Source organism: Loxodonta africana, chromosome 25 (assembly GCF_030014295.1).
Source record: "Loxodonta africana isolate mLoxAfr1 chromosome 25, mLoxAfr1.hap2, whole genome shotgun sequence".
Taxonomy (NCBI): Eukaryota; Metazoa; Chordata; class Mammalia; order Proboscidea; family Elephantidae; genus Loxodonta; species Loxodonta africana.
Genome location: NC_087366.1, coordinates 37,467,553 through 37,494,555, shown reverse-complemented (window position 1 = coordinate 37,494,555; position 27,003 = coordinate 37,467,553). Strand labels below are relative to the sequence as shown.

The window sequence follows — 27,003 nt, the reverse complement described above, 5'->3', positions numbered from 1 at the left end:
AAGGTCTCAGCTCCGTGATGACCAGACATGACTGCATCTGCTCAGCTCACTCTCCAGCCCTGGCTGTAGGGGAAGCAGGCAATGGGTTTCACGTGGACCCAGATCCCACATATGGCTTCTGCTTGGATGGTGGGGGCTTTTTGTGGGTTGTTGACTTGTTTCCAAGAGGCCTGTCCTTCCCTCTAGGAGCAGCAATTCAGGGCAGCAGGGTGTCTGGGTGTTTGAGATTGGAAGTCCAGCCACAGCCAGTGGTGTGATACCTGCTGACGTGGACCATGGACTCGATGATGGACCAGAATATGAAGAGGAAGATGAAGATTATGACCCGGTGATGAGGCTGGGCCCGGAGGACGTGGCCACTACGCCCTTCCCCTATGAGGCTCTGGGAAGGAGAGACACAGACACGTACCGTGTGCCCAGTTTACTCTCACCCCACCACATAGCAACTGAGAGCCCCCCTGAACTTCCCACGGTGAAGACCAGGTCTTTCCAGTTGCCGGTGAAGAGGTTTCCCCAGCAGCACCCACAGGTGATAGATGTGGACGAAGTAGAGGAAACAGGAGTTGGTAAGGCCTTTTAAGCTGTGTTTGGTACAAATGCAGACACTCGAGTTTCAGACAGGAGTACTGCTGGAGGGAATGTCAGTTGTGTGCGTTTTATGGTGATTTGTAAGGATGAGAGCCCTGGGGAGGTAATTCTGAATTTTCAGTCAGAGCATTGGTGGATAGGCCTGACAGCTTCAAAGAATCCAAATAGCCTTTTGGGATTCGGGCTGTGGCTATGGAGACTGTTGAGTAAGTTTTCTTTCCTAGTATCCCATTCTGTCTGTTTTCAGGAGGAAAGTGCTTTAGAATTATTTTGAAAGTCAGATTTTCTTATTTGTGATTTCTAAGACCAGAAATATATTCATCCACCTGAAAAAACATTTTAGAAGTTCCTTGGCTATTTAAGCAGCTTATCTTTGACAGTTATTTCCTCTTGGCTTTGGAATTAGAATGGTTGATTATTTTTTCCTCCCAGGTCATATCAGTTTCCGAGTTGGTTTGTGAAGATTAAGAATACAAAATATGTAGATCCCCCTTTTGAAGCTAGTTTTACAGTTCTCTGTTTTCTAATCGAGCATATCAGATTTTTGCTACATTTTTGAAGGAAGATAGTTTGAACCCCAAGCACACTTTCATTTGTCTTACAAGAGATATCCAAACTAAACTGTATTCATTATTTTTTTTTTCTCTTCAGTTTACTTTATAATCCATTAAAATTCATATAAATTGGATGGTCCAAGCATTTAAATGGTGTGGACTAAGACTCTTTACTGCCTCTACTATGAAGTTTTCATAAAGCCCTCGGAAAAGAGTATAGTCCATCTGCATTATTCACTCAGTTTTATTTCTGGTTACTTGTTCTGATTTATCTCTTAGCAATAATCATAAATTCTTGTTCTTACTGAATGTCCCAAAGCATGGACAAGATCTGGTAGCAATGGGTAGTGTGCTTGCTTACTTCGAAGAGGAAGAAACTGAGGCACGGAAATGGCGGCATTGCCATCAGGTGACAGAATGAGGAAATGAGTTTGTCTCAGAACCCTTCCAATAGAGACTGCACCCTGGATTTCCTTGCTAACACATCTCTTAGTAGATGTCCATCTGCCTCTTTCAACGTCATCTCCCCAGATGTGCTGGGTGTGTTTACTTGCAGCGATGGAGTTTTGAGTCTTACCCTATTTCCACTGTATCTAGGCGTCTCTGAAGTTCTCATTTTGGAAGCAATCACATTTAAACAAGGCCATCTCTATCCCCAACCACTTATGATTGTATAGTGTTGGATACCGGTAAAAGTCTAGATTTGAACCCAAAATGTGTCTAAAACAGTTGCTTTTCCATCTCTCTATTCCAGTTATTTCACTGTTTTTATTAAAACGGCCAGTCTTCTGTAGGCCGCAGTGTATTCCTGGTGTTCTGTGTGTAGTCACCCGTGGATACGCAGGCCGTAATGGACCTGCTGAAAAGCTGGGTACAAGGCTGGAGCTAAGCAATCAGAAGCACCACGTATATGCTTATTTCCAGGTCCACATGTTCTCAGCTCCAAACACCATCTTTATACACACTGAAAATTCCCATCTAAATATGTAGGATTAATAGACTCTACCTGGGGTTAAATTTTTATTTTTATCTTCACTCAACTGTCAATTATAAATTGGATTTTTAACCCTCTTAAAAGTCCATCCCATTCTGTGCTTTTGAACTACATCCCGTATTAATTTGCTCTGGATTATTAAATTTAATGAGCTAGTTTCATAATTCTAATAACATGAACCTGGGAGGTAAAACTTTTAGGGGGAAATTAGTTTTGTTCCTTGAATCAAAGGCTTTTAGACCAGGTATGACTGCGGGATTATTTCCGATTAGTTTTTGCATATAAGAACTTCTGAGTTATCCCTTGGGGAGAAACAGGGACAAAAAAAAAATTTTTTTTTTATAGTATTTTAAGATCCCCCTTGATCCTTTGGACCATATGGGATAAATAACATCCTGAGGTTGACATAGAATGGCACTAACCTAACATTGATCCAATGATACATTAAATTATAGCAGTTTTTAGTATTTCACCCTGTGATTTCTCAAACTCCTGTTAGACCCATTTGCCTGGGTTGTTTGAGCCACATTACTATTTAAGTAGCAGCGTGCAGTGGATGTGAGTCTCTTGTCTCTTGACTTGCCTAAAACATGTGTGAATTCCTGTGGGTCTGCCTCGCACTATGTGGTTCACCTGTCGTCAAGTGGGACCCTTACAGGTGTGCTGTTTTCTCTGCTCAGTTTTCAGCTACAACACTGATTCTCGGCAGACGTGTGCCAACAGCAGACACCAGTGCTCCGTACACGCAGAGTGCAGGGACTACACAACTGGGTTTTGTTGCAGCTGTGTTGCCGGTTATACGGGGAATGGCAGGCAGTGTGTTGCCGAAGGTAAGCTGCTTTTTAATGTTAAATTTGTGGGGGGAGGAGGATGGGGAAGGAGTTTTTGTTTAGTGCTTGTTTCTGAATGTTGCCTCGACCCAAATCTCTGGAGGTGTCTAAGGTTTTTAGTATGGCAGTGATGTTTCATCTCTCGGTCCCCATTCTTCCTCATACTTTGCCAGTGGCCATCCTTCATGGAATGCCCATTATCCTAAGATGACAAGGTCTCTTTCTGTGCTATTTGTCCATCTCTGAGGTGACAGCCACTTGGATCCTTTCTTCAAAACTGCCTGTAGCAGTGGGCAACGGCTGAAGTGTTGAAATTACGCAACCTGGACCAGGAATTGTTAATGCTTCTCATTTTCATTAGTTTCTTTCAAACCTCTTCTATGCCTTTGTCCTTTGAGTGTTCCAAATTTTATTTAGTATTGTTCACAGATCTGTCTTAATGCCTGTTAAACCCTGGCAGCACCACAGACAGCTAGTTTAGACCAGAGTTTATAGTAGGGAAAGTTTATTCCAGTCATCCTTTTAGGGCTAACTCTAAAATGGACTCAGTGGTGAGACTACATAAGTTCTGAACTCTGACCACAAAAGGATCAACTAGTCTTGCTACTCTCATATTGCCAGAAGAAACCTCTCTGTACAAGTCTAGGGAATACCAGTTTACTCAGAGGTAGATCGATGAGGAAAAAAAGTTACCGTGAGTTTATTTCAACTCAAGACGACCACATGTGTTGCAGAGTAGAACTGTGCTCCACAGGGTTTTCAGTGTCTGAGTTTTCCGTGGATTGCCAGGTCTTTCTTCTAGCACACATTTGGGTGGGTTTGAACCACCAATCTTTTGGTTAATATGAGTGCTTAACTCTTTGCACCACCCAGGGTCTCTGACCTATGAGAACCTGGAGCTGTATACCAAAATTAAAGCCAAATCAGAGCAAAACAAAAAATAACCCTACCATACTGATCGTTTGTCTCCTTAGATGCCAGTAAGTTGCCTCGCTGTGTCACAGGTCATTTTTCTTGTGTGTTTAGTGGGAAACTTCAATTGCTTTGCAAATTTTGACAAAATAAAACCCAAATGGAGGAACATCTTCTATTTTTCAGATGACCTGCCCTATAAATCAGTTATAATTTTAACTTACAAAAAAAAAGAATGTTTTTTTCTGGGTCACATTTAGACAAGGTAAGTTTTTTTAATACTATCAATATTAAAGAAAAATTTCAATATACTTTCCATATTAATTTTTTGGGATGTTTTTAACTTCTCTAAATGTGTTTTCTGTTTTCTTTCCAATCCCACGACCCCAGGGATGGTATGCCTTTGCTGCTTTGTTTCAGGTTTGGCTTTTATGCCTCTCCCACCCTGGGAGAAGCTTCCAAAATCCACAAGGAAAGCTGTTTCTTAAAGAGCAAACTCATTAGCTCCTTGCAGGCCAAATACCAGCACTCTCAATGCTGAGCAGTTTGTGTTTGTCAGCAAGCTTAGATATTACAAAATATGCTGCTCAGATTTTGACAGGACATACACACCCCATAATAGTTTTGCAGTTGAAATATCTGTTGGATTCTTACTACATTTTTTAAAATGTTTCTAGCTTAAAGTTGGGTGGGAAGAAATTGGTTTGGTTTCCTGAACTTGGCTTTCCTGCGTGTTTCTGTAATTATTCCTAGGGTGCATTTTTTTACTGTTAGTCTGCTAACTTCGCAGTATTCCCCAGTGTAATGACACAAACTGTGAGCAGGATTGCTCTCTGGCTTGTCCGTGGCCCTCTTTGGCAGCTTGGACATTTTAAACAGAGCAAAAAGCCATCAAAACGTCCATGATGATGCCCAGGTGTGAGGCTGTCTGTCTGGTTTACTCAACAAACATTGCTGAGAACTTACTATATGTAGAATACCGCCATGACCAGGGAGTGAGTTGGAAATGAAAGCCTTGCCCCTAGTAAATTATAATCTAGGAAGAGAAAGAAGATATGTACGATCAGTAACTGACAAAATTTAACTCTGCCTCAGACCCGAATAGTCCATGGTGATCTTTGTTTTATCTCTTATTCTGCCCTTCAGTTTCTTTTTAGATACTTTTCATATTCTTTCAGAATGTAAAATTCAGTGGTTTTTGGCATGTTCACAAAGTTGTGCAGCTTTTGCCGTTATCTAATTTTAGAACATTTTCATCACCCCAAAAAAGAACCCATTGAGAGTCACTCTGGATTCCCCCAAACCCCCCAGCCCTGGAAACCACTAATCCACTTTCCGTCTCTGTGGATTTGCCTATTCTGGACATTTCATGGAAACCCTGGTAGTATAGTGGTTAAGTGCTACAGCTGCTAACCAAAGGGTCAGCAGTTCGAATCCGCCAGGTGCTCCTTGGAAACTCTATGGGGGCAGTTCTACTCTGTCCTGTAGGGTCGCTATGAGTCGGAATCGACTCAATGGCACTGGGTTTGGTTTTTTGGGCATTTCATATAAAGGGAGTCATACAATATTTGTCTTTTTATGTCTGGCTTATTTTGCTCAGAATAATGTTTTCAAGGAAACCGTGGTGTTGGGTTGATGTTTTCAAGGTTCATCCGTGTTGTAGCACGTATCAGCACTTCATTCTTCTTTCTAGCCAAACAATATTCCGTTGTATGGATATGCCACATTTTGTTTATGCATTCCTCAGTTGATGGACATTTGGATTATTTCTCTTCCTGGCTGTTATGAATAATGCTGCCGAGACTATTCATGTAAAAGTTTTTACATGGATGTATGTTTTCAATTCTCTTGGACATACGCTTTCAATTTTCAGTTATATACTAGGAGCTGGAATTGCTGTGTCATATGGTAACCTTCAGTTTTCTTTTTTCAATACAACAACTTAATTTCTTTAGATCTTACTTTTTTTCCTGATTAAACAATATATACAACTTATAAATGTTCGAACATTATAAAAATATATAGTAAAGAAAATGAAAATTTACTGTGTTGCCCTGAGTTAACCACTGTTAACAGTTTTGTGTCCATCTCTTCAGATTTTCTCCAGGTATGTGCTAACATTTATTATTAATATGTATTTTGTTGCCACCCTACTTATATTATTTGGCAGCTTGTTAAGAAAGCCATTAAATTGGCCATGGGAGGGCCCACTGACATTGCCCCAATTGTCTAAGTGGAACCATCAACAACAAACACAACCCCATTGCGCCGAGCTGGTTCAGGTTCAGAGGGCATGCTTGCATGGCCTGTGATGTCCACCCATATCCTTCCCTGTTCTGGGTTGGGCTGGACGAGGCTCCAGGACTCAGGCTGCCGATCCTAACCATGAATTGTTTTTGATTCAGAAATGATTAGTAAGGTGCGTTATAGATTGAGCCACCAAATGTCACGGATTCCCCAGGACCACCTCGGTTTAGCCCTGTTGTCCCAGTGAAATTGCTAATTCTGCACCTTTTACTCTCAAAAGTGATAAATGATATAGTCACCCTGGTTCAAGATCACCTACAATATTGGTCTTCTCCTGAAGTTACTTTATTTGCCCCCAAAGTTACATGTTCACACAGCGGCTCACAACTGGAGATACCTTTCATTTGTCAATTATCAGGCATCGCAGTAGAGAGGCAAGGATCTTGGGATCTTGAAGGCCCACGGTGCAGCTGTAGGTACTCTCTTCTTGGGAAGAAAAATGACTTTCACTTATTCCAGAGCCATTTACCACAGTGCTGTCTTGCCTCTTTGCTTTCTTCATGAATAGGTCCAGTTATAACAGACATATTATTCTTTTTTGAAAGGCTTAGCAGTATCTTCCTCCTTGTTCTGTTTCTCTCTCAGGGTCTCCTCAGCGAGTTAACGGCAAAGTGAAGGGAAGGATCTTTGTGGGGAACAGCCAGACCCCGATTGTCTTTGAGAACACTGACCTCCATTCTTACGTGGTCATGAACCATGGACGCTCCTACACGGCCATCAGCACCATTCCTGAGACCCTCGGGTATTCCCTGCTTCCTCTGGCCCCCGTGGGAGGCATCATTGGATGGATGTTTGCTGTGGAGCAGGATGGATTCAAGAATGGATTCAGCATCACTGGTAATTTATGCCCTAAGATCAATAGGCCACACAGTGGTGCCTCGGGAGCCTGGGGTTGAATGGAAGAGGAAGCCCATGTAGGTAAACGACTTACTGATACGCATGTTCTGGTTCCTTGGTGTCTATAGAAAGAGAAACCTGTGGTTTTGCCCTTGGAATAAGAGGTTGAAATAAAATTATCACTTAATTTTTTCATTAATACGTATTAACTGAGATGGCCTGGTGTTGTATTTTTTTTTTTTTTTCACAAATGGTAAAATATACATAACATAAAATTTGTCATTTTAACCATTTTTAAGTGTATAATTCAGTGGCATTAATTACATTCACAATGTTGTACAACCATCACGACCATCTATTTCTAAAAATTTTTTATTGCCCCATAAAGAAGCTTTGTACCCAGTAAGCATTAACTCCTCCACCTCCCATCCCCCCGGCATCGTATTTTTATCAAGGGGAGATTTCATAGAGGAGATATAGAAGTTTCTGGCAGAACAAATGTCATCAGGTCATGTATCTTCACAGCCAAACATGTGCGGCTGACTGGTTTCCTCAATGTAGTGAATTTAAACCTGCCTCTGAATTCAGAACTAATCTGAAGCGGGTATTTGACATTTTCGCAGTACCTTCTAGGAGAAAAGGAGTCTGTCATTTCTAGCTAGTAAATTAAGCCCAACAAACACAATCCTTGTGAGTCTTAACCTGTTGCCTTAAGTTTCTGTTCTCTGTCCCTGCTGGTCCCCATACTCAGGTGCCCCTTGCCCTCCACATGTCTGCGCCCATCCTTTTCTCTGGTTGATTAAAGCAGACGAGTTTCAGCGTGTTCCCTTGAAGAGCATTTGAACCGTGTGCTTTTTATCAGTAGTTGAGCCAGGTCCTGTCAAGCCGATTCTGATACACAGCGACCCCCTGTGTGTCAGAGTAGAACTGTGTTCCATAGGGTTTCCAATCGCTGATTTTTGGAAGTAGAGTGCCAGGCCTTTCTTCCAAGGTGCCTCTGGGTAGACTTGAATCGCCAACCTTTCAGATAATAGCCTAGTGGATTAACTGTTTGTACCACTCAGCAACTCTTCTATAGTTGAAGAATTACAGACTGTGCCTAGACAAGGGAAGTTCAGTCTTTAGCAGGGATGTGGGCAGATCGTTTGGTGGACATCTCCTTAGCGTAGTCTTGCCCTCTTCCTCCAGATAGTCCCTTGCTCTGCTGAGGCCAGACCCCCTGTGAAGTAGGAGGCTCACTCCCGGAAACAGCTGGGGAGGGTGGGTAGGAGCCTGTGCCGGCATCACCAGTTACTTGCAGGACCTGAAGCCTGTTTTGCTGGGGCGCAGGTACATTTAGCCACTGCCTCCATCTACCTAGATGCCTTCACCACTGCTGGAGCCAAGCTCGAGCCTCAGCCACTCCTTTGCTAGTGGAGATGGCTGAAAGTGGATCACTCTGCTTTACACTGTTAACTCCTCCAAAAGTTAACGAGGAACCAGTTGCAATCAAGTAGACCCCAACTCGTGGTGACTTCCCCTGCATGTCACAGTAGAGTTGTACTCCATAAGGTTTTCATTGGCAGATATTTTTGAAATAGATCACCAGGCCTTTCTTCCAAGGTACCTGTAGGTAGACTTGAACCTCCAACCTTTCGGTCAGCAGCCGAGTGCATTAACTGTTTATACCACCCAGGGTCTCCACTTGGGACTCGGGTAACTATAAAATGGGGGTTGTTAAACTTTTGTGGAAAGGGCCAGATACTAAATATTTTAAGCTTTGCCTAAATATTTTAGGTCATACAGTCTCTGTTGCGCCTACTCAGCTCTGCCATTGTAGTGCAAAAGCAGCCATAGATGATACATAAATGAATGAGTGTGGCTCTGTCTCAATAAAACTTTGTTAATGGGCACTGAAATTTAAATTTCATTAATTTTCACATGTTATGAAATATTATTCTTTTTTTTGACTAAAAAAATCATTTAAAAATGGAAAAACCATTCTTAGCTCAAGGGCTGTACAAAAAATAGACAGTGGACTAGACTTACCCTTCGAGGTGTAGTTTGCCAACCCTTGCTATAATGGAAGTATCCAAACGTGGAAAAGACAGGCCTGCAAAGAAGGGACAAGTATTTTTCGCATGGCTGAGGTTGCTACCCTGTACAGACCAAGGGCCATTCCTGAGCCAACACCAGTAGTGAGTGGCCCTAAGGTGGGTTTCTGTATTGGTAATGGTTTGCACTGAGCAACTCATATATCCTCACCAGGACTTACTTATTATAACAGTCATCCCCACAGTTCACATTCACGGAGAATGTGACAATTTGCAGAGCATTTTATCTCTTTAATTTTCACAAGATAGACTGTATTGTTGTAACGAAATGGAGGTTCAGAGGGCTGAAATAATTGTCCAAGTTTACCAGCCAGTACCTAGCACAGTTGGAGGTCACACTGCTTTTTTCCAGCAGCGCCTGGAACCAACGTGCCTTAGAGGTTGACTTGTGTTTGGGAAAGAAGCAGCTTCTTGCCTCTTTGTGTGGCTCTGTTGGGCCACATGATATCCAGGCTTTACCAGCCTCATGGTCTACCAGCCAAACTAACTTATCCACTGAGAAAGTGCCCTTCTGCCGCAGCCCCTTTCATGATCATGGTGTCAGCCCTGGGTGGGCAGGGAGAGTTCTGTGCCTTCCATGGGTGTTGACCTGGGAATAAGCTAATGCATGCTCATAAAACCAATCTTGTTTTGTAGGTGGCGAGTTCACCCGGCAGGCTGAGGTAACCTTTGTGGGGCACCCAGGCAAGCTGGTTATCAAACAGCAGTTCAGTGGCATCGACGAGCATGGGCACCTGACCATCGACACAGAGCTTGAGGGCCGCGTGCCACAGATTGCATTCGGCTCCTCCGTGCACATCGAGCCCTACACGGAGCTCTATCACTACTCCCCCTCCGGTGAGGGCGCACGCTGCTCGATCCGGGGTGCAGGCCAGGCTTCATCCGCTGTGGGCGTGAAGTGAGAAATAGTACACACGCGTGGTAGATGATTTTGTTCAAAGACAAGAAAATAAGCGTAACATAATCATAAAACCTGGAGATAATCATTATTAAATTTAAGTGTATTTCCTTCCAGCATTTCCCCCAACACATATATATGTATATTTTTTATTATAATTTATATGTAGCTTTTTAATTTTTTTATTTTGAAATAATTTCAAATTTACACAAAAGTTGAAAATAGTACAGAGGCTTTCCGCAAATAATATACAGAAATCTGCCTGTTAACATTCTGTCACATTCACTTTATCATTCTCTCTCTCTGTCTCTCTCTATATGTATATATACCCACACATGTATGTATATATGAACATATATACATATGTGCTAACCAACCAATTGCCATGGAGTTGACTCTGACTTGTGGCAACCTCCTGGGTGTCAGAGGAAAACTGTGCCCCATAGGGTTTTCAATGACTGATTTTTTTGAAAGTAGCTCACCAGGCCTTTCTTCCAAGTGCATTAACTGTGCCACTATACATATATAATGTTATATGTGTGTGTGTATATACATATATATATATATATATAAATTTTTTTTTTTTCTGAACCATTTGAGAGTAAGTTGTAGCTATCATGATCCCTAAATACTTCATGTATTTCTCTTGAGGACAAGAACATTCTCTTACGTGGCCACGGTACACTTATCAAAATCAAAAATTTAACATTGTTACAATATTATTAAATAATCTAGAGGCAAGTATATAGTTTTTATTTAAATAAAATTGTAATCGTACTACATTTTTCTCTTTTTCAATTAACATCAAATCATGAATATTTTATAGTTTCATTAAGTAGGCTTTGAAAATGCTTTTTAGTGAATGTGTACTATTTTACCGTATGGCTATTAATTTAAACCATGCTCCTATTTTCTAAAGCTTAGACTACATTCCATTTTTCCCCCTCATAACAAGTTGAAATACCATCTTCATTATAAACCCTCGCAAAGTTTCTGATTTTTTCTAAGACTCAATTCCTAGAAATAGAAGTGGTGGGTCAAACAATATGAACTTTTCAAAGGATCTCATTAAATTGCTGTCCAGAAAGTTTGTACCAGTTACTCAAGGCTTTGAGACTTGGTTAGGCTTCTCCTTCGGAGGAATGAGCACGGGGGAGAGGAGTGGGAAGTGAACAGGACCCCGGGCTGCAGCCTGCCTGCAACCATGACATTTCGGGTGGCCCTGCACACAGAACTGGACAGAGGCAGCAGTCCACATTATTTTTTATTTATCCTCTAGCTTCTGTGCTTCTATTATGGAGAAAACTGCAGCACAGCACAGAAATATAAAGAGTCTTTTATACTTTTTTTTTTTTTTTTAAATAGGAAGTTGTGGGTTTCATTGCATGGGTGAATAGCAGACTTCTGATTGGGGAAGACTGTCTCTCTTCTCTGTGGAGGTTTGCTCATGGCACTTTAGTGATTTTTCAGAAACTGGCTGAAAAATGCTCATTTAGTTTCTCATTTTTATTATCATAGACTCCTTAATCTAGGATATGTAGAGCAACCACTGTTTATTGAATCCTAAAGGAGATAGCCTGTATAAAGCAGTTAGCCTGATGCTAGTCACATAGTAAATGGCCAGTAAAATAGTATATTAGTAATAGTATTGCTGTTATGGTTGTTGTTAGTTGATGTTGAGTTGGCACTGACCACTCATGGTGACCTAATGTACAACAGAATGAAACATTGCCTGGTCCTGTACCATCTTCATGATCCTTGCTATGTTTGCTATTAGCCTGCTCTTTTCTAAAAGTTTTACACACTGCCTCATCTAATCCCTGCCCAAACCTATTTATTTTTTAGAAGAAACTAAGGCTTGAGAAGTTAGTGACCCATGGTCACAACTGTGGCAGGGGGCTATGAACTCAGATGTGTCTCTTTCCAAGCCTGTGTTCTTCCTATCAGACCATGGTCCCTCGCCTGGTCCTGGGAGTCTTAGGAACTTTCTAAGAATCACTGGATGAGAAGAAGCAACAAATTTAATGATATAGAGAGTTCCAATAATCATGGGGGAAATCTAAGTAACAGAACCCATTGCCCTCCAGAACTAATTCTTATTTTGCCTAATCTACCTGCCCCCGCATCTGGCAGCATCATGGGCAAGGAGGACTCCTGATTGTTTTAAAACTCTAGATGGTGCCTCGCACATCCTTAAGGGTTTCTCATTTGTCTTTCCACCTTGTCCCCCTCTGCTGTCCCCCCTAGTGATCACATCCTCCTCCACCCGGGAGTACACCGTGACAGAGCCTGAGCGGGACGGGGCTACCCCCTCACACACCTACACCTACCAGTGGCGGCAGACCATCACCTTCCAACAGTGCACCCACGACGATGCCCGGCCTGCCCTGCCCAGCACCCAGCAGCTCTCAGTGGACAGCGTGTTTGTCCTGTACAACCAGGACGAGAGGATCTTGCGATATGCCCTGAGCAACTCCATTGGTCCCGTGAAGGGTAAGTGAGGCAACAGGTTAGATCAAACAATGTGCATGCGCTTCTGTGTGTCTGTGTGCCTACATGTTCAAAAATCCCTGCTCTATGTGTTGTTTTTAGTCCCTTACTCTCAGTCTATAGAAGGGGGAGGACCCACTCAGATATCGCCTGTCAGAAAATAGTCTTGTTGTTTGTGAGTCTTAGAAAACCTAACTGTCTCTGTCCTTGTAAGTGAAACCCTCTTCACTATCCTAAAGAATGCCAACCTATTGAGTTGCCTTTCAGAGCGGACCATTCAAGAGCTCCAGCTTTGGCAGGGCTTTGAAAACACACTAACACTCAGCCTTGAAAGGAACGTGTGCTCGGGGCCTGAGGACATCGAGACACGCCTGGTAGGCCCAGAGCCTGAAGCACACTCTACAGTTAGTGCACATCACGGGTGTGTGGCCTGGGCCCAGGCACCTCCTGGCTGCATGGGGGGGAGCTGAGGTTGGGGAGCGTCCATGACATCTCAGTGTCAGACTTCACGTCGTCCAAATCTTTAAGGCCTGGAGGTCGTATATATTTGGGGCCTGGGTGTTAATGTCTTTTTGTTTCTTCAGTTTTTTAGATCTCTCTCCATGCTCAAGTTTTTCCTTAATCTAGCTCCATAAAGCAGAAGGAAGGCAGATGTCTTTCTCTCTCATTTTAAAGCTGTGGCTCTAGGCATCAGAAATTGGCATATTTTTTCTTAAAGGACCAGATAGTAAATACTTTAGGTTTGGCAGCTCTATGGTCTCTGCCTCAGCATCTTCTCATGGCCCCAAAGGAGCCATATACCACATGTAACCAAATGGGTGTGGCTGGTTTCCAGTAAAATTGTATTTATAAAAACAGGCAGTGGGCTGGAGGGGCGTAGCTCATGGACCCTTGCCCTCAAGTGGTTACATGGGGATTCAGCTGGTTTCTTGTTCCAGGACCCTGTGCTGCTCATGAGTGATTACCTTCTTGGTCACCGGTTCGCTGACTTTCTGTGGAAGGAGGAAGCCTGCAAGAGTTCCTGAATACTCACTCTATTTACATGTCTTTGCCTTCACAGAAGGCTCCCCCGATGCCCTTCAGAACCCCTGCTACATTGGCAGTCACGGCTGTGACACCAACGCAGCGTGCCGGCCCGGCCCCGCAACACAGTTCTTCTGTGAGTGCTCCATCGGCTTCCGAGGAGACGGGCGGACCTGCCAAGGTACAGCACCGAGTCTGACTTGTTGGGGTTGGAGGTTGGGCTCTGTAAGCCCGAGAGCTGGGTAAGGAGGGGGTGCCTGGGAGCTGCGAAGCCCGGTGGGACAAGTCCTGATGGACACGCTTGTGTGCTGGCGGTGGTGCTAGGGTACTGCCCTTGTCTGTCTCTGATCACACAGGCCCACCAGAAGCAGCAGAGTAGAATTCACAAGGCCATGCTCCACCCACCTTATGAGGGCAGACTCAAATGGAAGCTGAAGTCAGTGCTGCTTACAAGAACGCTAATAACTATAGCTATAATTTACCCAGGCACTGTTTGAGTTAGGTGCTTTGTAAACACCGATCTCATTTCATTCTCCAGCTCTAAAGATGAATTCTTTCATTCTTGTTTTCAGTGATGAAAAAATTGAGACTTATTAAAATGAGCAAGTGACAAAGCAGGATTTGAACTCAAGTCTCTGATGCAATGTCTCTATCACTCTACCTTCTCGTTACACTTATTTTATCATCAGTAATTTAATTTCATAAACTTTTGTGTAGACAGCTTGATATTTACATCCGTGCAAATGTAGTTTAATTTTAATCCACCCACATGGGGATAGAGCCCATACGCCAGGGACGACTACTGCAAGAACTCCAATTGCTTCATCTAGTGCTGCCTGAATCCACAACAGAGCTTGCTCATTAACACAGGGAATGTTAGAAATGTTTTCCCTGGTGAATGAGTGGTGTGCAGATACTTGGTTGTCTAGAAGGATAAGGGAGCCCATGGCTGGTACAAATGGGTTAATGCCTCAGCTGCTAATTGAAAGGATGGAAGCTCGAGTCCACCCAGAGGCACCTCGGAAGAGAGCCCTGGTGATCTACTGGAAAAGCAGCCATTGAAAACCCTGTGGCACACAGTTCTACTCTGACACACACGGGGTCGCCATGAGTCAGAATCAACTCGACAGCACCTGGTTAGAAAAATAAGCAACCTTCTCCACCTTTGCACAAATGAAGTGTAAGAATCGAGTGAGCCCAGCAGCCTCATAGCTCTGGGACAGACTTGGGTCTGCAGTCCAACCCCCCAGTTACTGGAAGATCTGCATTGCTGATGTAACTTGAAGGTTAGTAGATCCTGCTGTCAGGGTATTGCTCTGTTTGTTTCAAAGCGAGCCTCTGAAAATGCCAGAAATAACAGAGAGCAGGGACACAAGCTTACAGGAACAGGTTCTATGATGATCTGGCCTGCTTGCTAAGAACGTGTATGTGTGGCAGAATTCAGCCTGGGGCTTGCCTTCTTTGGGACATGCCAACTGGGAGGGGACATAGTTCCCACTTAGCTCTAATCATCAGAGTTGCCTAGCCTTTCCCAGAAGACCCTGACAGCTGTGAATGGCTAAATTGGCTTAGGCCAGCTTGAGGCAACATGGCACTACATGACTAGGGGACCCCCGCTTAGGACTGCCAAGGTGGTGACTGACATCGTTTCTCAAGCAGAAGTACGTACATCCTCGTTTCAACTTCATGTTGTTATTAGCTGCCATTGAGTCGGCCCCTGACTCGTAGCAGCCCCATGCCATTGGACCGTTGTGATCCGTAGAGTTTTCATTAGCAGGTTTTCAGAAGTCAATTGCCAGGCCTTTGTTCCTAGTGCATTTTAGTCTGGAAGCTTCTCTGAAACCTGTTCAGCATTATAGCAACATGCAAGCCTCCCCTGACAGATGGTTAGTGGCCGCATATGAGGTGCATTGGCGGGGAGTCAAACTCTGGAGGGTGAGAATTCTATGACAGAACCACTGCTGTCCCTTTCAACTTCAAAGTCAACTGAATATGACCGCAGTATGGAGATACCCCAGCCTGCTGCTGCTGAGCTGTGACCTGTCATTGTGAGAGGGCTTCACTTCAGAAGACGTGGCCAGCCATGCTTTCTGAAGTCTGTTGCAATCACAGAAAATCCCCGGTCACCCTGCCCCAGGGAGACAGGTGGCCATATGTGGGTCTGCCTTTGTCCTGTGGTTAGTCCTTGCACTGGCATATTAGCACTGTGGAATGTGGGTGTTTTCCCAGTCGGGCTCCTTATTGTTCTGGGTCATTAGAACATGCCTCAGAGTGTTAATGCACTGAGACAATAGGCTTTTCATAGGAAATTGCATTAAGCAGATCACTTCATGTATTATTTTGATGTGGGAAGTGCCATAGAGGAGGAGAGCCCATCCTGTCTACAAGGATGAGCCTTCGTAATACAGTGTGTGTATAACATTGATGTAATGACATGTGACATCCCAGACACCGCTGGTCTGGGTGAGACATTAGAGAGTGAGTCTCCAGTCACAAAAATAGTTACAGTTGAATCCCAGAGCTCAGGATGGCCTCCCTGTATTTCTCAATTTGGAGTCATTAGAGAGAGTGTTGGTTAATCTCTTACGGAGTGTTTTTTGATTACACTCAAGGTGTTTAACAAACTAATAATGAGACTCTTTTCCTTAAAGAGTCTGCCCTTTGATAAAAGAGACAAACTGGAGAAACTTAAACAGTTGTTGAAAATGTGGGAAAAGTAGTCACTCCGAAAAAAGACAAAAAGGAAGTGGTAATTCTTTTAAATAATATTTTATTGTGTTTTCAGTGAAGGGGAAGTAGTAATTTTAAGAACAATCCAGGATTTTCTGAGTCAGAGGGTGATTTATGTGACAAGGAAATCTCTTTGCAGAGAAGAGGTTGACCAGATATTGAATAATAGTTATAATAATTTTCAAGCAGAGACTGTGCTATTTTATGAGAGATAACAAAAACCTGTTGTCGTTGAGTCGATTCTGATTCATAGTGACTCTATAGGACAGAGTAGAACTGCCCCATAGGGCTTCCAAGGCTGTAGTCTTTATGGAAGCAGACTGCCACTTCTTTTTCCTGTGGAGCGGTTGGTGGGTTTGAACTGCCAATCTTTTGGTTACCAGCCAAGTTCTTAACCACTGTGCAAACAGGGCTCCTTTATTTACAGAAGGAAGGATTTGAATTAGACATTAGGAAAAACTTCCAAACTGCAAGGACCATGAGATATTAGCAGAGACATTGGTAGGGTCTTGTCTCTAAATAAAAGGTGTCTTCCAGCATGGTGTACATGTGTAGACCTGCACAGAGGTGCAGGTTGGGCTAGGGACCACCCTGCCTGCACCTCATGGACCCTGAGACCCTATTTGCCATTGGCTTTCCAGGTAGAGCATGAGGGAAGAGTGTGCTCCTAATCACTAAAAAAAAACTTTTTCAAAACACATAGCTTCCCTCTCCATATTAGAGAGACTAGAGCTTGAAAAACTTCCCCTGGTGATTTGGCTTTGTCCCCTTGATTGAAAACTGCTGCTGTGTGCTGTTATACTTTGGCAGTCATGTCTGAGTCAGGGAACCCTGCAGTCTGTACATGGTATCCAAAGCATCTGTGCAGGGAATGTCCTCTGAGATTTGTGGTGTGAGAGACAGCGGAAGCCAGAACGGGCTCTTTCTCCCATGTTGTCAGAGCAGCAGCTGGTAGATTGGAGCACCGCAGTCCACACTTGATGAACGTCTCCCTCCAGCTCCAACTGCTTTGGGAGGAACTCTGTTCTGGAATCTTTCAGCTGTGCCTCTTGTCTAGATCTTGGGTCTTAAACATTTCACAGAAACACACATTTCAGTATACTTTCAAAAAGCTGAATACCATTTGGTTTGGGGTTTTGCCTCTGTAAAGGGCAAATTATGGGCCTGATGAGGCAAAAATGTTTGTTCTGTACGATGTTGTTCCAATAAGCATTTGTTTCTCCAGTAAAGGGACTGGCTAGGCTGATCATCTAAGGGGGCACATGGAGCTTTATCTCCCAAATGTGAAAGCTTCACAAAAAGCATGGTGTGGTATGGTGAGGAGGGGAGTTGTGTAGTCTCAGCTGTTGTGAAATCTTCCTCACATATCTCAGGGTTTTAGAAATTCCAGAAGTAACTGTGTACACTCTGAGCATGAGCTTGGCATGGGAGGGACCTCATGTAATGTGTTCATTTTAACCCATTAGTGAACAGGTAATCCCAGGGTAATGACAGGCTAGCTCAGTTTCTTGGCTCGGCCAACAAGCCTTGCTGTAGTCGGTAACCATAGACTGGCTCCCAAAGCCTAGCGGCCATCAGAGAGATGTGTTCCCAGAATCGGCCACATCCGTCACCACGGCTGGTAGTGTAGGGTGAATCCCAATAATTATAATAATAACTATGTTTCTTGAGCATACTAGGTACTCTTCTGTCCTACGTTCATTGTCTGTGATCCTATAATACTCAAGATAAGTATTATTATTCATATTTACCAATGGGGAAACTGAGGCTGAGTAGTGACGTAACTTGCCCAAGATTACATAGGTACCAAACCAGTTACTGTTGGGTCAATTCCAACTCATGGCAACCCCATGTATGTCGGAGTAGAACTGTGCTCCATAGGATTTTCAAGTGCTGTCTTTTTGGAAGTAGATCACCAGGCCTCTCTTTTGATGCACTTCTGGGTAGGCTCAAACCTCCAACCTTAGCAGTTTAGCTGCTAATCATATGCACCACCCAGGGACTCCCGCATAGCTACAGAGACTCCCATAAGACAGTAGAAGTACACGTTGCTAGTGGAACTGGCCACAGTGACAGAGAGCTAAGCCAGCCATAGGCAGTGCTGAGCATTTGCTTTATATAATATGATTATGTAAAGACAATAACCATTAGAGGGGGAGGAAAAGATCACACAGCTAGTGACTGACGGAGGCATGGTTTGAACCTAGGCATGTAGAACTCCAAATCTATCTTTTTTGCTCTGCATTATCCCGTGGTCGATGGCTATAGTATTGTCATATGAAAGGATATCACCCTACTAGATCGTTCACAATATTTTGAGTTAATGGATTTCCTTTTAGTCCAGTAAGCTCTAGACAGCATTAAAAATTACACAATTTGGTTTTAAATCGTTCAACTTTGTAACTGTAATTGGAGAAAGGTAATATTTCCCGCAATAAACCAAAACCAAACCCAACCAGTTGCTGTTGAGTCGATTCTGACTCATGGTGACCCCATGTATGCAGAGAACTGCTCCATAGGGTTTTCAAGGCTGTGGCCTTTCAGAAGTAGATTGCCAGGCCTTTCTTCTGAGACGCCTCTAGGTGGGTTTGAACTGCCGACAATTTGGTTAGTAGCTGAATGCTTCACCATTTGTGCCACCGAGGGACTCCTTTTCTAACAATGTTATTGTTAGTTGCCATGGTGATTCCAATTCATGGTGACCCTATAGGACAGGGTAGAACTGCCCCACGGTGTTTCCAAGGCTGTAATCTTTACAGAAGCAGACCGCCAAGTCCTTCTCCCATGGAGTGGCTTGTGGGTTTGAACCAGCGACCCTTCAGTTAGCAGCCGAGTGCTTAACCACTGCACAACCAGGGCTCCTAAATAAAAATAAACCTGTTACCGTCGGGTCAATTCTGACTCATAGCAACACTATAGAACAGACTAGAATTGCCCCATAGGATTTCCAAGGAGCAACTGGTGGATTTGAACTGCCGACTTTTGGTTAGCAGCCGAGCTCTTAACCACTGTGCCACCAGAGCTCCAAGTGACAATACCAAAAACCAAAACCCACTGCCGTCAAGTCAATTCTGACTTATAGCAACCCTCTAGAACAGAGTAGAACTGCCCCATTGGGTTTCCACAGAGCACCTGGTGGATTTGAACTGCCAACCTTTTAGTTAGCAGCTGAACTCTTAACTGCTATACCACCAGCGTTTCCCCAAATAATAGTAGTCATATTTAAATATGCTCTCCAGTTTAGGAACCTTCTTCAAAGTCCGGATACTTGTCTTTCCATCCTTCTCACATGTGTTTGCTGATCTGATGTTCATGGCTCTTGTTGTGGGTCGCAGGCTCCTCACCTAGCTTGGGAGACATGGAGGTGGGTAGCAGAGCACACACATATTTAGGAAGAAGGCCTTGGGAGCTCTCTTTCAACAAAGTTATGCACAGAAAAAAAAAAATCTTAGCATACTTTTGGAACATAGGAAATTTTGTTTTAAAATTGATCTCTTCTCAGAGATAATTTGCTTTCCACTTTATTATATTCAGTGAAGTCTGAATATGTTTAAAAAAGCCTGCTTTTTTTTTTTTTTAACTTGCTGCAGATATCGATGAGTGTTCTGAGCAGCCCTTGGTGTGTGGAAGACACGCAATCTGCAATAATCACCCCGGAACCTTCCGCTGCGAGTGTGAGGAGGGCTACCGGTTTTCTGACGAGGGAACGTGTGTGGGTAAGTTGCCTAGATAACTTTTCAAAATGTTTATTCATATGGTATGTATTAATTCCTGTCTAAATGGTACTCTCCCAGGTAATTCAGCAGATTGAGATAAAGGTACCAGTTCTGCCCTTGGGGAGGGCTGTTTACAAAGAGGAATCAGACTTAACTTCTGTCCTCCAAGCAGATGGAAAGTTAAAGGAACAAGCAATGTTACTACCTACACGAAGACTACCGTCACCCCACCTGTTCTGTTTTAACAGGCTTGCAAGCATTTGCCTTACATTCATTTCTTCTAAAACTCTTTTTAATTATTTTCATTATACCTTTAATAGCTATTAAAACAATAAGGCTTATTTCTCCTTATAATTAGCGGCCTTGGGATTCATACTGAGAGGACTGGAGGAAGCCTCCTTTTTCTTGTTCACATTAATTGCTTCATATGTTCGATTTTTTTTTTAAACCTTCAATGTTGCAGCTAGAATTCTTTCTAGCACAGCCTTCTATACAATTAAATACTCAGTAGGTGGAATTTTGTTAATGTTAGTAACTTAAGGCAAAGCGTTGTATTTGACGCATCTCCAGGTGCTATATATCCAGGTGCTGGCACCCAGCGTTTATTGTGATAGACACTTGTGTCATTACCTGCCTTGGACTGAATTCTACCTCATTTACAACTAAAACTCCATTTGGAGGCGTTCTATGTATGGACTTTATTTTTCAAGCTGTGGGGAGTACCATAACTTCTTAGCCTTATTGAGGTAAATTGATGCTGTTAATTAAGCTAACTATGCTTTTGGTTGATGATGATGGTGATGATGGCGGTTGGTGGTGGTGCCCCAACCACAAGAGCCAGATTGTTTCAAGTTTTTCTTTTTTTCCTACTGCTGCACATGGATCTGTTGGCTCTAAGAATTTTAAGTTCAAAGATTCTTGGAGATTTCCAGGTCTGGAGGACAGTGCGTGGACGGGACATCTGAGCTCAGCATTTCTTCCAAATTTAAATCAGATTCCTCTTTTACAATATCCGTGAGCCATCCCTTTATCCCTTCCTCACTGTTTACTCAACCGTAGCATGCTTTCTCTTTGCTCTGTCTTGAAGCTCAAGTGAAGCCACCAAGGTCACGGGATGAGGTGGTTTCTGGAGGGCTGGAGGGAACAGGCAGTTCTCATATTTTGAGTGTGACCCAAACATCTGCGAGCTGAGGGAGGCCAGTCGCCTTTTCACAGAGTTGAGATTTCAGATTTCAGTAAAGAGCATCTACTTGTGTGTGTTCAGCCTGACTTCCTTCTCTGCCTTTTGAGGGTTGGAGATTCAGACGTAGACGTCCCATGGCAGTGCTCCACTAGCATTGCATTTCGGTTCAACCTTGGGTGGTGGGTGCTGTGCTCCTTGAGTGGTGAGGTGGAGTCACTGAGACTCGTCTTGGGTCAGGTGTGTGAGGCAGGCTGTCCTCAGGATGGGTTGCTGGCCTGGGAGGGTCAGAGTGGTGTGCAAGACAGGTGGTGTGGGAAAGTCCACTCCAGACATTTGACTGGGGGAAGACACTTAACCCCTCAGGGCCTCAGTTCTTCATCTGGAAAATGGGATGATTGGGCTGGGTCATTTATTTTTCAGTTATGGTGTCCCATGGAACCCTTGAATGTGCCTCTGGGGGCTACAAAGGAAAATACAGGGCAGCCAATGGGTAGGCTCTTGTCCTTTAGCCCCTACTTCCAGCCTTGCATTTTCTTGTATATCAAATTCTGAATAAGATTTTGAAAAAAATAGGTTCCATTGCTCAAAAACAAGTGTGGAAACCACTGGATGATCATTAAGCTCCTCTCAGGTCTAGCATCATGCAGTTTCCTGATCCTTCTGCTGCCTGTTGACCCCATGCCATTTCATCCCACTCAGCTCTTCCCTGTTTAATAGACTCCTTTCAGATGTACTGCACAGAGAGATGGTTAACTGTAAAACCAAGTCTGCCTAAATGCATTCAGACAAGTAACTCTGGCTCTGCCACTCGTCAGTCTTACCTCTCCTGGAATTCCTTGTTAAGATAGTATCCTACTTTGGAAGTCTAGACTAGGAAGGTTTTCCTCTGAGTCAGAGAAGGAAGGATGAGGAAAGAATCCCAACAGTTTATGAAGCTGACTCTGTCCCCAGCCAACTGCAAGGAACTCTGCTTGAGCCCTGGTGGGCTAGGAGCTCATGCTGGGCATGTGGGCTTGTCAGGGGTAGTTATCTGTCTACCTGGATTGTTAGTCCATTACCAAGGAGGCTTCTATACTTGATATTTTCCATAAACCTGCGGCGTTCTCTTTTCCACTGGAGGCAAACTTTTACAATTAATTGGAACATGCAAAATACGTTGGCATGAAGGAAAGATGGGCTTCAGCTTGCCTGAAAGTCACCTTTGTGTGAAGACATAGATGGCCCCTCTGAGTGGACACAGCCCTGAGATGGATTTCCCTTGGTTTGTCCTTCTTCCTCTTGCATCTCCATCCTTTCCCATGTCGCCTCATTCTGCTATTCCCAGCCCACTATTTGACCTGCCTCCACGTGTATCTCTCTGACCACTGTGATAGCTCTGGGTCTGACTGCCCTGGGATAGGGTACATTCTTTTTCTAGGATTCTCTTTAGGAATGAAGGAAGTAGAAAAGTTAAACCCAACTTACAGTCTTTTTATTTCCCATTTTGAAGCGAATTTTCTCTACTTTCTAAGCCTTTCCTCCTGCATTCCATCCATGCAGAAGAAAAAAAAATTTTTTTTTTTTTTTTTATCCATCCATGCAGCTTCCATTAATTGAATAGGTGGGGCCAGAAGTTGTGCCTCACTGCTTAGTATGCTGGAAGTCATTCCTGTTTGACAGAGGAGGGACGTGGGGCTCCCGGAAGTTTTATGGTTTTCCCAAGGCTATGTGGCTGACACAGTGTACCTGGTGTAAACCCGGGGCTGGTCCCCAAAGGCCCACAGTCTTTCCACCACACCCTGTCACTGCCATGGAGAAGTTATCTTTCTTCTTCTTAGTGGGAAGTGGGTGATTTTGGCTTAGACATTCATAGTGAGTATTCTACCTGTAAAAAGTGGAAAAGGCTAGGAGACACCTTTCCAAAGGCTCAATTACTTCAAACTCTGTACTAATACAGTTGCCGTAGGGAGTGTGTACATCTGCAGATGTTCCAAATCCACGTCCAGAGTGAAGGGGAGTTGGATCCTGGGGACCTGTTATGGGACTGGGTATGGAGAATGGCCTGAGACGGAGCCCGGGGGTCTGAGATTGGAAGCCAGGCTGAAAAGCCAACCGCAGTGTTAGTCTACAAAAATAGCAAGAGTCAGAATCCAGGTGGGAGGACACAAAATGAAAGCCATTGGGCCAGACCAGTGGTGAGCGGGGCTGAAGACTGGGAATCTGGGGGCAGGGCACAGTCCTTGTTTAGAGAGCCTAGTGGACTAAACCATTGGTGTGGTGGGAGCTCGCTGGGCCTGCTCACAGGACTTTCTCTCACACTGCATCGTATGTGGACCTTTTTTTCTGAAGCTGTTGCAGACCAGCGCCCCATCAACTACTGTACAAGTGGCCTCCACGACTGTGATATACCCCAGCGGGCCCAGTGCATCTACACTGGAGGCTCCTCCTACAGCTGCTCTTGTTTGCCAGGCTTCTCCGGGGATGGCCGGGCCTGTCAAGGTGGGTGCTCACGCTAATCCTCCCTGTACCAAAAAACGGGCCTGGAAAGTCCCCCATGTGGTAACTCTCCTATATTCCTTACCTGCTCACTACCAGATAATCCTCACTCTATTGGGTGAATGGGCTGCGTTCTATCTCTCTCTCTTTTAGTCTGAACTATACACTTTCTTTTGGAGCCTGTTCTCAATCGTGAAGACAGTTGGCCTCCCCTACTGCTTTGTTGTATGTGACTTGTTCAGGCAGCAGTTAGACACTTGTTCGATGCTAGGAACTGAGGATGCTGTTTGTTTTTCTTTAAAATACAAACAGTCCTTACATGCATGGATCTTGAAGTCCAGCCTTTTATTTCTTTTATTTACTAAGATATATATTAACTATATATCTTATATATATATATATATAGTCATTCAATTGGCCTGCTCTAATCTGCTCTTCTAAAAAAACAAAGTCCATTACTGAGTAAGTGACTGCAGAGAACCTTCCGGATCTGGGATCAACTCAACATTGGCCATCTGGCTACTCTTAAAGCAAATTTTAATTTTAGGTAGGATAACCTGTGAACACAATTCTCCAGGCCTCTTGATTTGCAGAATGACTTAATATTATACAATAGAGTGGGAACAATGGGATTTAGTGATAGAATTCTCGCCTTCCATGCTAGAGAACTGGGTTCAGTTCCCATCCAGTGTACCTCATGCACAGCCTCCACCTGTCTGTCAGTGGAGGCTTGCGTGTTGCTATGATGCTGAACAGGTTTCAGTGGGGCTTCCAGACTAAGATGGACCAGGAAGAAAGGCCTGGTGATCTACTTCTGAAAATCAGCCAACAAAAACCCTATAGATCACAATGGCCTGATCCCTAACTGATCATGGGAAGGGCACAGGACCATGTAACATTTCATTACGCTGTTCGTGGGGTCACCGTGAGCCAGGGGCCACTCCATGGCGGTTAAGAACAACAGTAATATAATAGAGTATTTCTGAAAAGTACAAACTTTTCTAAGATTATAATTTCTCAGGTAGTTTCTCTTCATTATTAAATATGTGAATTTTCTCTCATCTGAAGTTTTTCCATCATGCGCAGGCACCACAGGGATCATTTTATAAGTCAGGGGAATCCTCTCTTTTTCCTTTTGCAAATTTGATTTTTCATGAAAAACTTAATCATTGAAGCGAAGCACATTTGTAATCTCAATAGAGAGAAATTGGGGATTAGTGCCTTGATAATTGATGTTTCAAACCTCTTGCCATCAAATCAATTCTGACTCATAACGAACCTACAGGACAGAGTAGAACTGCCCCACTGGGTTTCCAAGGAGTGGCTGGTGGATTCGAACTGCCAACCTTTTGGTTAGCAGCTGAGCTCTTAACCGCTATGCCGCCAGGGCTCCATTTGATGTTTAGTGAGTTCTGAGTCACCATTCCCAGATCAGAAACAGGTTCCCATAGAGCTGGGCAAGTGACTTAAATTGTTCTGTTAACTGTGAATTTCAGAAGAAACCTCACTGTCCCTGGGCCTGGTTGCTGTTTTGCAGATGTGAATGAGTGCCAGCCGAGCAGATGTCACCCTGATGCCTTCTGCTACAACACTCCAGGCTCCTTCACGTGCCAGTGCAAGCCTGGTTACCAGGGAGATGGCTTCCGTTGCATGCCTGGGGGTAAGGTCAGGGGAGGCTTGGAGTTGGTAACCCATTGCCATGTCCATAAGTATTGAGTGCATGGCCCTGGGAGGGGAGGGGAGGTGGGAACATGGGAGCTCCGTGGAAGGTTCTAAGAGTTGTCAAGGCAGGCAACCAGAACACAGGCTGCAGCATAGTGCCCCACAGGCTGTGCACTGTACAACTCCAGAGGGAGCCCTTCACATGGGCATCACTGTGCTGGCAGCCTGGCGTCTGGTCATCCTGGAGGGGCTGTGTCTTGAGCAAGCAGTTCTGGGTAAGCAGTGGTTCCTGAGAGTTATGGAGAATACACTTGGGTGGGGCATGAGGGTGAAAGGCCACTGGTGACTGAAGACCCCACAGAATTCTCTATATTATTTGCTATACCTGACCTGATTTATGCAACTTGTAAAGTAGTCTACTGATCAGAGACTTGAGTGATAGCTCTTAGACCAGAAGGATTATGATAGCCCTTAGGCAGTCTCTGGAATGAGTCCAGGTACATAGGAGGCACTCAGTAAATGCTGTTGAATGAATGGATATAAATAGCTGCCATTTATGCAGAAGCCGCAATGTGCTGGGGGACTTACATATGCTATTTCATGTAACGCTCATCATAGTCTTTTTAAGGTAAGTGCTATTACTATCTCCATTTACACAGGAAGATGCTGAAAACTTAAAGGGTAAAAGCCTGGTCAAGGTCCCACAGGTAGTAAATGCTAGAATGAAGATTCAGGCCTAGGTCTGTTAAATAGACCCCAAACGTGTATTCTTTCCTCTACACTGCACCGTATCGTATCCCGACACGACCCTAGGAATATATTGACACCTTGGTCTAGAGTTAGCCAATAGAGCCATGTAGTTTTAATCACTGCTCCCGTTGTTGGCCAGATATATTCATGCCATTATAAATGTTATCAGTAAGAGATAAATGGAAGTTATCATTTTGGCACTTTTTCGAAATAGTTAATAACTGTTAAGTGTCTGTCCCCTTCAGTAACCTGAGTGCCCTGAGGACTGGGTGCATATGCATTTTATTTTTATGTCCCCAGTACCCAGAAGAGTATGTGACACATGGTGGGGTTGACAGCTATTTATAGCTGTTGAAGAAGTAAATGAACCAATTTTCATGCCTTCCTGAAGTGTATCAAAGTATTTATCTACATTTTCGCCAGGATTGGGTATTACCAGTTTTTTTTTTTCAAGGGTAGTTACTGGTCTAAAAGGAGAAAAATAATCAGATTGAAATTTGAATTTTGTGGTATAATTACATGCTGCTGGTGTAAACTGGAAAACCTGGCAGCGTAGTGGTTAAGAGCTATGGCTGTTAACCAAAAGCTTGGCAGTTTGAATCCACCAGGCGCTCCTTGGAAACCCTATGGGGCAGTTCTGCTCTGTCCTATAGGGTTGCAATGAGTTGGAATCGACTTGAAGGCAATGGGTTTGGTTTTTTTTGGTTTTGAGACCAAAAGTTATTTTCTTCAGTTTAGGTCAGGGGTCAGCAAACCACAGTCTGCAGGCCAAGTCTGGCCCAGCACCTGTTTTTGTGCAGTTTTATTGGAACACAGCCATGCTTATTCATAGGCCTACAAAGTCTAAAATATTTACTATCTGGCCCTTTTCAGAAAAAGTTTGCCAACCTCCGAGTTAGATGAGCCCCAGCAGGCCCACCTTTTGTTCATGAAATTATGGGTAAAAACTGGCTCCGCCCAT

At 43.8% G+C, this 27,003-nt stretch overlaps 1 protein-coding gene across 1 annotated transcript in view; it reads left to right on the top strand.

Annotated features, from left to right (window-relative positions):
* The window catches only part of NID1 (nidogen 1), an 89,162-nt gene that overhangs the window by 29,909 nt on the left and 32,250 nt on the right, over positions 1-27,003 (top strand). The window contains exons 4-12 of the mRNA XM_003410906.4: positions 187-566; positions 2,817-2,966; positions 6,771-7,022; positions 9,752-9,952; positions 12,261-12,506; positions 13,564-13,707; positions 19,847-19,972; positions 23,484-23,633; positions 25,168-25,290. Coding sequence (XP_003410954.2) covers positions 187-566; positions 2,817-2,966; positions 6,771-7,022; positions 9,752-9,952; positions 12,261-12,506; positions 13,564-13,707; positions 19,847-19,972; positions 23,484-23,633; positions 25,168-25,290 — 1,772 coding nt within the window. The remainder of the gene's footprint in view (positions 1-186; positions 567-2,816; positions 2,967-6,770; positions 7,023-9,751; positions 9,953-12,260; positions 12,507-13,563; positions 13,708-19,846; positions 19,973-23,483; positions 23,634-25,167; positions 25,291-27,003) is intronic.